Raw genomic sequence first — 15742 nt, 5'->3', positions numbered from 1 at the left:
TCAGTGTCACAGAATCCTACGTTCTAGTGCTGGAAAAGCCCCATCACCAATTCTTTCAAATAGGGTTGTTTTTGCAGGTTTTGCAGGCGCAATCAGTGCTTGTTAGAAAAGCGGCCTGTAATTCAACAGGTGACCTACGCTTCCTTCCCGTCATGAGAAAGCCACTGGTTTGAGGTCTGTGGTGTGGAGGGAGTCGTGTGCGCAGCGCAAGCTGTTAGCCACAATGCAGGTGTGATGCGGGAGAATGCACCACCAAAATGTTATTTTTTTTAACATTATAGACAGCTGAGGGGCTAGGCAGGGCGGTTTCGATCTAAGCAGGGGCACAAAAGGCCACTTTTATCTGCTTTCACAACCTACATTGTTCCACCCTACTGAAATTGATGCCAATCCCGAAGTGGGGGCAGATCCTTTTTGTGCCCATTCTCCCTACTCGCAAGGATATTAACAACAGTAGAGTCAACATCTGGCAGCCTTGAGCTGCTGAGGTCCCAACGCCTGATGTTCCCCCATAAATTCATTTTCAACTTTGACCCACCCTTTTAACTTCCCATAGTCCTTGGCGTTCTGTAACACTGGGGCATTATGGGTAATTAAAAAGGCTGCCCTGAACTAGGGCTGGGCAGAACGGTCAGTTTCAGCACCAGCTCTCTGCTTCTTGATTTTCCAATATTCAGTCCTCCACATCAGCCTGCAAATCTGTTTTTAAAAGTCCTCATAAAAATAAATCCATGCTCTAGTGCAAATTTCTCCCACTATACATATCTTTCTGTGCAAAAGTTTCCCCTGACAGAATGCATTTCGGTATGTCATTTTCACTAATGGGTGCATTGCTATCCACATTTTAGCCAAATATTTGTGTTGCTGTATGTAAGGTATGTAAAGGATCCCTGGACGGTTAAATCCAGTCAAAGGCGACTATGGGGTTGTGACACTCATCTCGCTTTCAGGCCGAGGGAGCCGGTGTTTGTCCACAGACAGCTTTCCGGGTCATGTGGCCAGCATGACTAAACCGCTTCTGGCGCACGGATAACTGTGACAAGTGCCAGAGTGCACGGAAACCTTCCCGCTGCAGCGGTACCTGTTTATCTACTCCCACTGGTGTGCTTTTGAACTGCTCGGTTGGCAGGAGCTGGGACTGAGCAACGGGAACTCGCTCCATCACAGGGAATCGAACCACCGACCTTCCGATCGGCAAGACCAAGAAGCTCAGTGGTTTAGACCACAGCGCCACCTGCTCCCCTTTACCTTCCCTTCCCTTGCTCTTTCTATTGTTGGCCTAAGAACTGCAATGCAAAATTCAGAGAAGTGTGCATTTCAGTTCCCTTATTGTTTCACAGTGGCGTAGCGTGGGGGGTGCCGGCCGCACCGGGCGCAAATCCACGGGTTAGGGGGCGCAATCCACAGGTTAGGGGGCGCAATCCACAGGCTAGGGGGCACAAATTACTTGCCTTGCCCCGGGTGCTGACAACCCACGCTACGCCACTGTTGTTTCAGGAGGTGTGAAGCAGCCATATGAGCTGAGTTGCATTTCTTCCCTGTCCCTAAGCCCCACTCGGCTCGCTTGACAGAGGAGGGGGTGAATCAGAGGACCTTTTCCCCATGGCATCCTCAAAACTGGACCCAGCTTTGTTGGAATAGCTTCTAGAGTGAATTTTGATCAAACAGGTTTGAAAAACAGACTTGAGCCCCATTCATACCAGACATTAGAAGCAGTATCCTATCACTTTAAACTGATAGCATTCTGGGAGCCAGCATGGCCAATGGTCGGGGCTGATGTGAGCTGTGGTTCAGCAACCTCAAGATGGCGCCAGGCTCCCTGCCCCTGATATGGCAAATTTGGGGGTGTGGGAAGGTCAAAGAAAGGATTCGAGCGTTACACTTTGGCACCACTGGACCCTGCAGAGCCCGTATCTCACGCCACCTTGCCCACACCCCACTGTTAAAACACACAGCAGAACATAACCCAAAGAGGCAAAGAGTTTATTCCCAGGGTCTACTGTCCCCTCACATGATGGACGGAACAGTGTTTACAACCAACTGTCACAAGGACAGGGCTGGCCAATCACATTGTCGATGTGAGAGCAGTCCCTTGATGGCCCAGCGGTAGTAGCGGCACCGACGCCATTTTGCCTCGGCCTGGCCCAAGCCTTAACCAAGCCAGGCTTCGGGCCTTGTCAGCTCTCCAGCGCTGGCCAGCGGTTGCCGGGGCAACGAGCATCAGGCCTAGCCAGGCTTCAGTGGCGGGAGTTGCGCTCGTCCTCTTCGTTTTCCAGCTCATAGGCCGGCCGGTAGCATTCCCGCCCAGCGGCGTTTGTATAGCGCAGGGCCGGATTCTTCTGTGTGTTACTCATGCTCCCAAGCGAAGTGTAGCTGTCAAGAGGGATCGGGGTGGGGGAGAGAGACAGGATGGATTTAAGCCACAGCAAGCAGGGGCACTTCATCTCCAATGTGCCTTAGAACATTTACCGTATTTTTCGCTCTATAAGATGCACTTTTCTCCTCCTAAAAAGTAAGGGGAAATGTGTGTGCATCTTATAGAGTGAATGCAGGCGGGAGGCTCTGCTCAGCGCTCCCTTTAAAGAGCCGCGTGGAGCGTGTGAGCGGCTCTTCAGGACTTTTCCCTGAGGAGGGAGAAGGGCTGCCCCTCTCCCTCCTCAGGGAAAAGCCCTCAAGAGTCGCACACACACTCCGCACACTCTTTAAAGGGGGAGCCTTAGCCGCACACAGCCTCTCCCGGGCAGGGGATGAAGGCTCCTCTTGCCTGGGAGAGTTTGCGCGTGGCCAAGCAAGAAGCCAGGACAGCCAGCAGGATCGTTGCACAGCGATCCCGCTTGCTATCCTGGCTTCTGGGATACAGAATTTTATTATTTTGTTGTTTTCCTCTTCCTAAAAGTAGGTGCGTCTTATGGTCTTGTGCATCTAATAGAGCGAAAAATACGGCACTTATTTACATTTATTCCCTTGCACAAAATGGTAACAAACTGCTCGATTGTTAAAAAAAAAAACAACAACCCATGAAATGGTTTATGAAAAGAATGAAACAATGAGGTAAGAAGAGTGGAAAGCAACTATTTAAAACATTCAAAAGTTAATTGAAATAAACAATTTGCTAAAAAAAACAAAAACCAGATTAAAACGCATGTCTACATGCCTGGATAGGCTTGCCTGCCCGATGGTAACAGGCAGGGGGTTCCGAAGTGTAGGTTCTGCCACACTAAAAGATCAATTTCTTACAAATGCGGAACAAGGATTATGTGGCACCCGTAATGGTGCCGGTTCTGCAAATCGGAGCGGTTCAGGTGGGCATATATGAAGGTAAGATGATTTCACCAGTAAATCAGTCCCAAGCTGTTAAGGGCTTTATATGCTAATAGTAACACCTTGAATTTGTGGCAAGCAGGGAACCAGCAGAGGCGCTACGTGCTGAAAAGGTCCCGCTCCTGTCAGCAATTGTGCTGCAGCATTAATTAACCACTAACTGCAGTTTCTGGATTAAGCTGCATTCCTGAATCTATCACACCCAGACCCTGGCTCCCAAATCACCCACCTGGGGTAGAGTCGGTATTGCTATATTGTTGTTATTATTATTAAGTCTCCATCTATTCTTACCCCTTATCATAAAGAATGCAGTAAGGGATGTAGAGCATGCGAAGGAACTTCCATATATCCCGGTATGTCCAGTCCTGGGAAAAGGAGAGCAACCTAATCAGGAGGGCTGACATTTCTTTAAACTCCTCTACTCTAGGAAGCTATTCAGCAAATGAAGGCAAGTTTAGACCTATATACCTTCCTAGGCACAGAGGATCAGAGGAGGGCCAGAGGCACGTAATACGGTGTTTGAGAAAGGCAGGAAAAGAGTTCGCACTCAGAAGGAAAAGAGAAGTCTAACTCGGTGATGTCTCCTCTAGTGAATAGAATGGATCAGATCGAGGCCCCCCCCCCCCATCTGCGCAATACATTTAAAGCTGTATCATATCACTTTAAAATGCCATGGCTTCCCCCAAAGACTCCTGGGTATTGTAGTTTGTTAAGGGTGCCATTAAAGGTAAAGGGACCCTGACCATTAGGTCCAGTCGTGACCGACTCTGGGGTTGCGGCGCTCATCTCGCTTTACTGGCCGAGGGAGCCGACGTTTGTCTGCTGCAGTTTTTCTGGTCATGTGGCCAGCATGACTAAACCGCTTCTGGCGAAACCAGAGGAGCGCACTGAAATGCCGTTTACCTTCCCGCCGGAGCGGTACCGATTTCTCTACTTGCACTTTGACGTGCTTTCGAACTGCTAGGTTGGCAGGAGCAGGGACCGAGCAACGGGAGCTCACCCCGTCGCGGGGATTCAAACCACCGACCTTCTGATCGGCAAATCCTAGGTTCTGTGGTTTAACCCACAGCGCCACCCGCGTCCCTAAGGGTGCCATTAGGAGACCCCTATTCACCTCACGATGGATTAATATCCTGCAGCCTTTTACATGTATTTATGGGATGAGGCAGTATTGTTTCGTTTTTTCTGCTTTAACTATTTAGATGTGCTTTTATATTGTATTTTTATCTTGTGAACCACCCTGAAATCTTTTGACAAAGGCTGGTGCATTAAACAAACAAACAAACAAACAAACAAACAAACAAACAAACAAACCAGTTACAATTTCCAGAATGGGTTAACATTCAGTCCCTCTTCCCAGGGAACCCTGGGAATTGTAGTTCCATGAGGGGAGTCTCAGCACCTTTAAGAAACTCCAGTTCCCAGGATTCTTTTGGGGAAGCCATGCCTTTCACGGGGTATATTTTTATTTACTTTCAATAATACTATCTAGGAACAGAATAATAAAAAAAAGTATTCAGCATGTTTTGTCATTTTTGAGTCAGAGGCAGTTATCGCAAAGGTTGTCGAATGCAATACGGCACGGGTGTCAAACACAAGGCCCGCGGGAGATGCCTATGAGGAACCCCCACAGACCCACCCAGCCCCTTTTGACATGCCACAGCGCCTTTGCTACATACCAGGAGAGGGTTGACCCGCATATATTGGGGCCAATCGGGGTCCGTCATGCAGAAGGGTGTCAAGGTGCATGAGTAAGGGTCTGTGCGACGGGTGCCCATCAACACAGCCTCTATCTGCGGCTGTTGCACCTTCAGGTCGCCCAGCGCCTGTTTGATGTTCCCATGGACATTACACATCTGAAGGTTGTACCTGCGGGAGGTAGAAGAGGGAGTCTCGCCTGACGCCAACATATTTTTTTGTGTGCCGGACAAAGAAGACCTTTTCATTTACAAGAGATTTAATAACAATGATGGTGATCCCTGAGGGCTGCTGCATTTTATATCTGGGTGGAAACCATAGCTGTCAACTTACAGATTTGAAAATAAGGGACCAGCAGCCTCAAAAATAAGGGATCAGCAGCCAAAATAAGGGATTTTCCCAGCACAGGTATGTTCAACTTCTGAGCCCCTCCAAGCCAAAGGCAGAAAGCCCAGCCAGCAGCCAAACGAAGCCTCAAGCGGTGGTTCCCACAGCGCAGCAACCCAGCAAAGGGGATGCAGCAAGGAAAACCACTGTCACCTCTCCGCTGGGAAGTGCTGAGCAAAGGCAAGTCCCCAGGCAATGCGGCCGATTTGATCGGCACAAGGCATGCAAGCTCCACCCCCCAGTCGTCCTTAGACTCCTTATTGGGTGAGCAACGCAGCCAAGCAACACAGTTGGAGACTCCCTCCTCCCTGGCCAGCAGGGAGGGAGGGAGAGAGAGAGAGGAGCTGCTTCCTTTGAAACCCGGGAAATTTAAGGGATATCATCAATAAGGGACAGCAGCGGGACACGGTGCTGGGATAAGGGAGTTATGGTGGAAACAGCAAGGAGTCCTGCTGGGATGTTGGGGCCTCAGCAAATCCCCCAGAATGCCAACTGACAGCACCATTCCCATTTCCAAAAAGGCCTCTAGGCAGTTCTCAAAATGAAACAAACACAAAATATGGGAATACAACAAATGAAGGTGCCGATCGTTTGTTTGTTGCCTGTTAAGGGACTTCACACCAGCCCCCCGGAATGAAAGTACATGTTTCGTACCGCTGGGCTGTGTCTTCGATGAACTCCTCCATCTCCGGAAACGGGGACACAATCCGGATGTAAAGAGCCTGCAGCTTCTCCGACCTCTCTGGACACCGCCTGGGTGGGAAAGAGAGAACACAGGGACCCTTCATTTCAGTGGGAACCGGTTAAGCTGCCTTAAAAGGTAAAGGGACCCCTGACCATTAGGTCCAATCGTGACCGACTCTGGGGTTGCGGCGCTCATCTCGCTTTATTGGCCAAGGAAGCCAGCATACAGCTTCCGGGTCATGTGGCCAGCATGACTAAGCCGCTTCTGGCGAACCAGAGCAGCGCATGGAAACGCCGTTTACCTTCCCGCCGGAGCGGTACCTATTTATCTACTTGCACTTTGAGGTGCTTTCGAACTGCTAGGTTGGCAGAAGCAGGGACTGAGCAACGGGAGCTCACCCCATCACGGGGATTCAAACCGCCGAGCTTCTGATCGGCAAGTCCTAGGCTCTGTGGTTTAACCCACAGCGCCACCCGCGTCCCACACTAAGCTGCGTTATACCAGGTTATTTGTCCATTTAGGCAAGAATTGCCTTCTCTGACTGGCAGTGTGGCTCTCCAGGGTTCTCAGGCAGAGAAGAGACTTCTGCCCTCTTAGCAGGTAACTGGTTTTATTTTTAACTGGAGACGCAGGGGCTGAACCTGGGTCTTCTGCATTCCAAGCATGTGCTGCGCCAATGAGCTATGTCTGCCCTGCCACCCCCAAAGCACCCCATTCCTCATGGGGGCCAGCTTCTGGGAAGTCCACAGGCAAGGAAAGAAAAAGTGCTTTCCCCTTCCCCACTTGCAACTGGCACTCAGGGACAGACTGCTTCGGAATAAGGAGGTTCTCTTTATGTATCCTTGTTAACAGCTGCTGCCTTTGCAGGCAGAAAAAATTGTCCTGGACAAGCCCTGATTCTGAGGTCCTCAAAATGCCACAAATGGGCACCTGCCCTTCCTGATTTTTTATAGTTCTTCCAAGAAACAGATCTGAATTGGGGGAAAGAGAAAGGAAGAAGAAAAATGCAGATAAGCCAGTGATGAGGACTAGAAACTTGTGCTGCCTTGCTGAAAGATTCCAAAAGTTGGGAAACGACTAAGCTGTGCGATTTGTTATGCAATCAGGGCTAGGAAAGGCTTAAAAAACAACAACCCTTGCCTGGTACCAATCTAGGGAAGCCCTAACGAGAAATACGGAAAGAAGAGGGTGCAAAGTACCTTTGTACCGCAGCATGGAAGAGGTGAAGCAAGGCTGTACAGTCCTTTCCCCCATTGAATCCGACACAAAGCTTTGACAGGGCGTATTTATCCAAAGCTTCCTCAATGGTCTGAATGGCTGCTGCCACCTTCTGGCCAAGAGGGGAACCTACAGAGAGGTAAAGGCAACTAGGATGAAACAGGGTCTTTGAAAAATAATAGTAATAAAAATTAAAAACATTCTTACTTTTATTTGCCACCTTTTCCTCCAAGGAGCCACCAAAGTGGTGTGCATGGTCCTGCCCTCCATATTTTATACAGTGGTACCTCGAGTTACATATGCTCCAGGTTACATACACTTCAGGTTACAGACTCCGCTAACCCAGAAATAGTGCCTCAGGTTAAGAACTTTGCTTCAGGATGAGAATGGAAATCGTGCTCCAGCGGCGCGGCAGCAGTGGGAGGCCCCATTAGCTAAAGTGGTGCTTCAGGTTAAGAACAGTTTCAGGTTAAGAACGGACTTCCGGAACGAATTAAGTACCTAACCCGAGGTACCACTGTACTCACAACAACCTTATAAGGTAGTTTAAGTTGACAAGACTTGACCATTGGTGAACTTTGACATCACCATCAATATTATTATTATTAAATTTCTATACTGCCCTTCAACGGAAGATCATAGGGCACTTTACAATATAAAAACACAAAAATACTTACCATAATAACAAACAGAAACAATACCCTGCCCCACTTTAAAAGGCCGTGGGTTGTTTAATGAGCCTAAGGCCTGGCGGAAGAGAAACATTTTTGCTTGGTGTCTAGAATCATAGAACTGCAGTGTTTGAAGGAATCACAAGAGTTATTGAGTCAAAATCCCTGCAATGCATGAATGTTTCGCCCAGATTGCTCAAACCCACGACCCTGAGATTAAGAGTCTCATGTGCTATCAGCCAATTAATGAAGGTGTCAGGCAGGCCTCTCTGGGGAGAGCATTCCACAAACGGGGAGCCACTGCAGAGAAGGCCCCGTTCTCGTGTTCCACCACCTTCTGGACCTCACATGGAGGAGTCACATGAAGCAGGGCCTCAGAGAATGAATGCAGAGTCCTGGAGTGTTTATATGGAGAGAGTTGCACCTTGGTGGGTCCTGAGCCATTCAAGGCTTTATAGGTCAAAACCAGCACTTTGAATTGGGCCTGGAAACTAATTGGCAGCCAGTGCAGTCGAGCCAAGATTCAGGTTTAAATGCTCAAACCATCTTGCCCTAGTGAGCAACCTGGCCACCAAATTCTGCACCTGCCGTCTTCAGAGGCAGACTTACGTACAATGCATTCCAGTAATCTAACCTAGAGGTTACCAGAATGTAGGCCACAGAAGTTAGGCTATCTCTGTTCCGACAGGGGAGCAGCCGGGTCAGTAGCCGAAACTGATTCTAGGGATCATCCCTGACCACTAGTCATGCTGGCTGGGGGCTGAAGTCCGAGAACATTGCTGAACTACAAATCCCATCATCCCTGACCACAGGCCATGTGGAAGTGATGGGAGTTGGAGTCCAACAACATCTACAGGGGTCCACAGGTCCCCCCACCCCTGCTCTGCCTACTACACCACGCTGCCTCTCCTTTCAGCCCCTGCATAGTCCCGCATTCTTAACCTCGTGGTCCTGTATCCCCACAGATCCAGCCGTACGCCAGGCATTACAGTGGCACCTCTGGTTGCGAACGGGATCCGTTCCAGAGCCCCGTTCGCAACATGAGCAGAATGCAACCCGCGTCTGAGCGTGTCGCGATTTGCTGCTTCTGCGCATGCGTGTGACGCCATTTTGAGCATCTGCGCATGTGCGAGCGGCGAAACCCGGAAGTAACCCTTTCCAGTACTTCCTGGTTGCCGCGGAATGCAACCTGAAAAGATTTAAACCGAAGCGCCTTTAACCCAAGGTATGACTGTATTCCCCTACCAGATTCTGCTAAGGCATACACGTCCTGGGCTGCCTGCGAGACGGGATCGGCCACTAGGGGCACCACAATCCCCGGCGGCAGGTGCTTCATCAGGAAGGCAACCGCTTCCTCCAGGTCCTCTTCCGAATCGGAGTCCAGAGTGAGCTTGACCCGGAAGTAGTTGCTGGCCCAATCCGGGTAGGAGCCCAGGCTCGTGCGACGTCTGAAGTTGGCATTGGCCCGGTCAAGTATGGGCGCGATGAGGGTCTCTTCGGAGTTGACAAATATCTCCTGCGAGCAGAACTGGGTCTTCTCGTTGCGGAAGAGGTGGCCGAGACCATCCAGCGCTCGCCTCATCAGCGACGGGATGCCTGGGAAAACGTAGACGTTCCGGACGCTGATGAGCGGGTAGGGGAAGCGGCGGCCCGTCTTTTCGTCCTCGCCGTAGTTGAGCAGCGACGACGCAGGGACCCGGGCCAGCTTCATCTCGGGGCAGTCGGCCCCTGTCTTGCCAAAAAACTTCTTCACCAACTCCACCATCTCTGGGTGGGCAACGACCTTCTCTCCGAAAGCCTGGGCGACTGCCTCAAAAGTCACGTCGTCGTGCGTGGGGCCAATCCCGCCCGAGGTCAGGACATAGGTGAACTTGCTGGAGAACGACGAGACTTCGTTGGCGATGGCAGCCACGTCGTCAGGAACCACAGAGATCTTGGCCACCTTCACTCCCAGCGAGCGAAGCCTCTTGCACATGAAGAAGGAATTCGTGTCTTGGGTGTAGCCCTGCCGAAACAAGAGAGCTGTCAGTGCGAAGAGGTCTGCCACAAATATTGCCAAATCCTGCATCCTATTACATAGGTAAAGGGACCCCTGACCATTAGGTCCAGTCGTGGCCAACTCTGGGGTTGCGGCCAAGGGAGCGCTTTACCGGCCAAGGGAGCTGGCGTACAGCTTCCGGGTCATGTGGCCAGCATGTCTAAGCCGCTTCTGGAGAAACCAGAGCAGCGCACGGAAACATCGTTTACCTTCCCGCTGGAGCGGTACCTATTTATCTACTTGCACTTTGACGTGCTTTTGAACTGCTAGGTTGGCAGAAGCAGCGCAACGGGAGCTCACCCTGTCAATCCTATTACATATTTCACTTAATAATCCACATTGGATTACGGCAATTCAATCTGCGTGGGGCTGCCCTTGAGGATGACTCAGGAACTTCAACTGGACCAAACCGCAGAGGCCGGATTATTAATTTATTTCATAATATTTGTATACCGCTTGACTGCAGAACACTTCACAGTTGTTTACAAAAAGGAAACAACAATAGGGTTATTGGTTAAAAACAAATAAACATATATTGGTGAGGGAGTATCTTGTAGCTTTTTTCCTGTTCCTTTTTTCTTCAGTTTCTTTCTTTTAGTTCCTGTAATTAGTTTGTTTTTTTATAGGATTGTGAAAACTTCATTAACCCCCCCCAAAAAAACATTTAAAAAATTAAAACCACCAAAATACCCCCACCAAATGCATCATAAAAATATCTAGGTAGGCTTGTCTAAACAAAAATTTTTTTAGCAGGTGCTGAAAGGGCTACAGTGAAGACGCCTCCTGATGTCAATAGGCAGGGAGCTCTAATTTAGCTCTTGATTTTGTTCCACTTTGGTTTTTGTTATCTTCCTTAATCCTCAGGGTTAGGGAGGGATCTGCGTGCAGATGAAGGAGACGGGTGGTTGATGAAGGGCCCTTCATGAGAGGCAGGGAAGGGAAGATCTCCCAGGTGAGAGCTGGAAAAGTCTCGCCTCTTTGTGTGTGGGACAAGATTTAAGATCTTCCTTTGAGAGAGGACCTTCTTCTTTTCCTTCCTTTTTTCCTTTTCCTTTCATTTAGGTTCATTTTGTTTTTAATTGTATTATGAAAAGTCTTAATGAAATCTTATAAAAACAAAATATCAATTAAGATTACTGGCTGCAGTTCCATGTAGATCATATAGACCAGGGGTCAGCGAACTTACCGCACCTCGGGCCGGTGTCTCCAGTGCCGATTGCACAGCGGGCCGGGGAGCGCGGGCCCATATGCGTGCGCACACGCTATTTCCAGCGCACTTCCGGGTCGGAGGAGCACCGGAAATAGCTTGTGCGCATGTGCACAGGCCTCCTCCCACCTGGATGTGCACTGGAAATAATGCTTGCGCATGCGCAAATAACGCTTGCGCATAAGCTATTTCCAGTGCTCCTCGGACCCGGAAGTGGGCAGCTGTGCAGCACAGTGCTGGTAAAAGTGGGTGGCAGGGGTCGCTGCGGGTCGGATAAACGAGTCCCTCGGGCCTTATCCAGCCCACAGGCCTTAGTTTGGGGCATAGCTGTCAAGCGTCCCTTATTTGGTGGGACAGTCCCTTATCCCAGCGCCATGTCCCACTGCTGTCCCTTATTGATGATGTCCCTTAAATAAGCTACTGAAGGTAATGGGGCCCTTTCTATGTCCAGCTGTCCTTTGTCAACAACAAATTGTTGCTTTTTTTGTGTTGAATATATGCTATATGGTAATTTATGGACCTAATAGGTATCTAAAGCCATTTGCATGCCACAGAATATGTATTTTATCAAAGTAATTGTTGATCCCTTATTTTGGCTGCTGATCCCTTATTTTCGAGGCTGCTGGTCCCTTATTTTCAAATCTGTAAGTTGACAGCTATGGTTTGGGGACCCCTGATATAGACTAAATTGCACTGGCTCTCACAGGAAGAAGGATGGGAACAAACCTAGAATCCAGGCTCCGCCTATTACTGCCTCTGGCTCTGCCTACTGTTGCCCTCTCTGCCTCCAGCCCCACCAGCCCGCAATGGGCATCACCAGCCGTCACTGCGTCTAAGACAAGGGCCACTGCCACACCTTCCCGCAGCTCACGCACCTTTAGAATCTCGTCCCCGATAACTATGATCCCAGCTGTCACGGTGCCATCTGAGGTTCCTTCACTGGTTCCGGGAGCGGCGGCGCTGCTCTGTGCTGCCATGGCTCGGAGATACCTGCTCTGCCGTCCCGTGTGCAGAATGCCCTGGCAGAGCCGGAGGTTCCAGCGCATCACTGCCAGCACTCAGCAGAGCGTAGGGGGGCCCACATGGCAAAGCAGAAAGGAGGCTGGCCCGAACTAAAACTTGGGAACAAGCAAGATGATCACAAAGTAGAATTCCCTGTTTACCTCTCCTTGCGATGGACCACTCCTTGTAAGGCCTTGTACATTTAAAGCCACCCAGATGCAGGAGTGGAGACTTGGGCCAGCTCGCTTGGTCCCCTGCATGGGGTTCCTTCTCGCCTACGGCGACCAAGCTACGGCTGAATGCAAAGCTGCCACCAGATTCCATGAAACAGCACTGAGTTAGAATTAATAAACAGTGAGAATGAGCACTGAAATGTCCACAGGGCAGGAGCGAGGGTTATGGCTGTGTACACATGAAGGTACATTCAAAGCACATTCTGTCCCTTAAATAATTCTGGGTACTGTAGTTTTCTTCCCCTGCCCCAGCAACCCTTAACAAACTACAGTGCACAGAATTCTTTGCAGGGTGTGTGTGTGCTCTGAATGTGTTTTAAAAGTAAAGTCATCTGGCGTAGGGGTCCCCAACCTTTTCTTTTTTGGGGAGTTCCACAGGCACATTTGGAAACCTGAAAGACTGCAGCAGGCCCCGCAAAATACCCATTTCACAGAAGAGACACTGACGATGCTCAGAAAGGTCCTCTCCAAAACAGGCAAAACCTCCTCCGTGCCTCCAAACAAACAAGGTAAAGGTAAAGGGACCCCTGAGCGCTAGGTCCAGTTGTGGCCAACTCTGGGGTTGCGGCGCTCATCTCGCTTTATTGGCCGAGGGAGCCGGCGTACAGCTTCCGGGTCATGTGGCCAGCAGGACTAAGCCACTTCTGGTGAACCAGAGCAGCGCACGGAAGAATAATAATAATAATAATAATAATAATAATAATAATAATAATAATAATTTATTTGTACCCCGCCCATCTGGCTGGGTTTCCCCAGCCACTCTGGGAGGCTTCCACAGAGACCAAAAATACACTAAAATATCACACATTAAAAACTTCCCTGAACAGGGCTGCCTTAAGATGTCTTCTGTATGTCAGGTAGTTGTTTATCACTTTGACATCTGTTGGGAGGTCGTTCCACAGTACGGGTGCCACTACCGAGAAGGCCCTCTGCCTGGTTCCCTGTAGCTTTGCTTCTCGCAGTGAGGGAACTGCCAGAAGGCCCTCGGCACTGGACCTCAGTGTCCGGGCTGAATGATGGGGGTGGAGACGCTCCTTCAGGTATATTGGGCCAAGGCCGTTTAGGGCTTTAAATGTCAACACCAAGACTTTGAATTGTGCTCGGAAACGTACTGGGAGCCAATGTAGGAAATGCCGTTTACCTTCCTGCCGGAGCGGTACCTATTTCTCTACTTGCACTTTGACATGCTTTCAAACTGCTAGGTTGGCAGGAGCAGGGACTGAGCAACGGGAGCTCACCCCTTCATGGTGACTTGAACCGCCAACCTTCTGATTGGCAAGTCCTAGGCTCTGTGGTTTAACCCACAGCGCCACCCATGTCCCTTTTGACACATGCATGAAAGGCTGGTAACATCCCTTCCCAAAATGAAGGAAGCTCCCCCCCCCCCCCGCGGTGCTGGCTGCAGCCGATAGGAGTGCGGACCTAAACACCTGGAAGCTTCCAGGTTGGTGAAGTCAGAGCTACATTTGCCCTTCCCTCTCAAGGAATTCAGGAATCCAAGATCTCCAGCCAAGCTACATAGCAGAAGCACCTGCTCCTCCCTCCCTGCTTTGGGCCTAGAATACAGGGGTCTCAAGGATGGGTGCCAACCGGTCAGAAAAGAACGCAAGGAAAGCACCCTAGCTTCAATCTCTTGAGCAAAATTAGTGAAGTTTTGATGCACATATTATTATTACTATTATCAAATTTACTAGTCGCTTGTTCGTACAAGGTCTCCAAGCGACTTGTATTTTTAAAAATAAGCAAAAATGCATCGAGCCATTAAAAAATTGCATAAAACATTAACATCCTCATAGAACACCTACACGCACACCCCAGCTCCCCCTATTGACTGCAATATGTTAAAATCAATATATATGTGTGTAAATAAATTAAAACAAGTATTACATTATCTACAATGGTACTTGCCAAACTTACAATAATTGGGCTTGAAAATTTAGTCCTACTGGCCCGCCCCTTCTTGGAAGATCATTTGGGGGGAGTTTTAATAATACTATTTTATCTATTATATATATGTGTGTGTGTGTGTGTGTGTATATATATATATATGTCATATACCATTTGAAACCCTTTCCTGTACCCCCTGGGGTATGCGTACTACAACTTTAGGAAACACTGGTCTACAATATTCTTTGAGAGGGAAAGGCAAGATAGAAATAACAATGACCTGTGTTTATATGAGTAGCCACTGAGAAGATCCATAAAAAAGCAACAGTACCAAAAAGAATTGTTGTGAAAATAAGAAATATTTGGGGGGGGGGTGCCAAATTTTGTCCTGGCTCAGGGCACCAATCTTACCAAACTTTGCCCGAGTATATATTGGTAGATCAATGAAAATAAGCATTGTGTTGTATAGAATATTGTTGTATTATTATTATTATTATTATTATTACCCACTCTGGGACTTCATTGTGAAAATCAGGTAAGAAATCTAAAATAATTATTAATAAAAATTAATAAAGCAACAAAATAAAATCAACAATAATAGGTGAAGATGTGGCTGTCACGGGAGATAAACTTTGCTGATCGCTGCAGATCCAGCTGCTCTTAAAAGGCACAGCTTCAGGGGCCAGTGCGGAAGTTGGCAACCCTCTGTCCACTCCAAGGCTACATGATTTCAGCTCTAAGCCTGTTTTGTGTCCCCTTGGAGGAAAAGCACTCTGCACGTGGCCAGAGTTACTCTCCTTCGCATCCTTCAGGACACAGAGGGGAAGGGGATGGCCCTGAAAACACATCCTGGGACGGAGCCTCGCGAAGCCCCCCAAAGTCATACTCAAAGCAGCCTCCCCTCCCTCGCTCTTCCTACTCACCTCCCGTCTCAGATCAAAGCTCATCGAATCTCCCCGCCCGACTCTTGCCCATTGGCCGCTCCATCAACGTCGCCCCGCCTCCTCCCCTCCCATTGGACAGCAGGAAAAGGGGCGGGGAAAAGAACGGCCTATGGAAAGGAACCGATTGGCCAGAAGCTTCGTCTCGTAGCAAGCCTGATGCGCCTACTAGAAGGAAGATGGAGAATGAGCAAGAGACCATTGGGGAGCGGGGGACTACGATTCCCATCGTGCTTTGCGGCATTCACCTTCGTTCGAGGTTGTCTTTGAAAGGCAGGAGGCTCTTAGGGCGAGAGATAGCTAAAAGTAAGGAGATGAAATGAAGGATGATAATGAAAATAATATTAATACACTACAGATCATCATCAATCTAGGAAGGTGTATGAGCAGACAAGGTTGGCAGATGTATGGAAAATATTTGGGAGGGGGAGACAGAAAAGGGGGAGGAGGGAGA

The 15742-nt window shown here is 49.2% G+C and overlaps 1 protein-coding gene across 2 annotated transcripts; it reads right to left on the bottom strand.

Moving 5' to 3' along the window:
- Positions 1-1847: 1847 nt before the first annotated feature.
- On the bottom strand, positions 1848-15319 carry FLAD1 (flavin adenine dinucleotide synthetase 1). 2 transcript variants are annotated; one of them, XM_083715824.1, is made up of 8 exons: positions 15271-15319; positions 12101-12343; positions 9226-9985; positions 7291-7438; positions 6061-6159; positions 5001-5190; positions 3613-3686; positions 1848-2373 (listed from the first exon to the last, which is right to left on the bottom strand). In XM_083715824.1, the coding sequence occupies exons 2-8, from the start codon at positions 12269-12271 to the stop codon at positions 2238-2240; spliced, it is 1578 nt and encodes a 525-aa protein (XP_083571950.1). In that variant the 5' UTR covers positions 12272-12343; positions 15271-15319; the 3' UTR covers positions 1848-2237. The 2 variants fall into 2 exon arrangements, with proteins under 2 accessions (XP_083571950.1, XP_083571951.1); XM_083715825.1 differs by lacking the exon at positions 15271-15319 and having other exon boundaries at positions 12101-13568.
- Positions 15320-15742: the final 423 nt, after the last annotated feature.

This window comes from Podarcis gaigeae (genome assembly GCF_964106915.1).
Source record: "Podarcis gaigeae genome assembly, chromosome: 16".
NCBI lineage: Eukaryota > Metazoa > Chordata > Lepidosauria > Squamata > Lacertidae > Podarcis > Podarcis gaigeae.
This window is presented reverse-complemented; position numbering and strand designations above follow the sequence as displayed.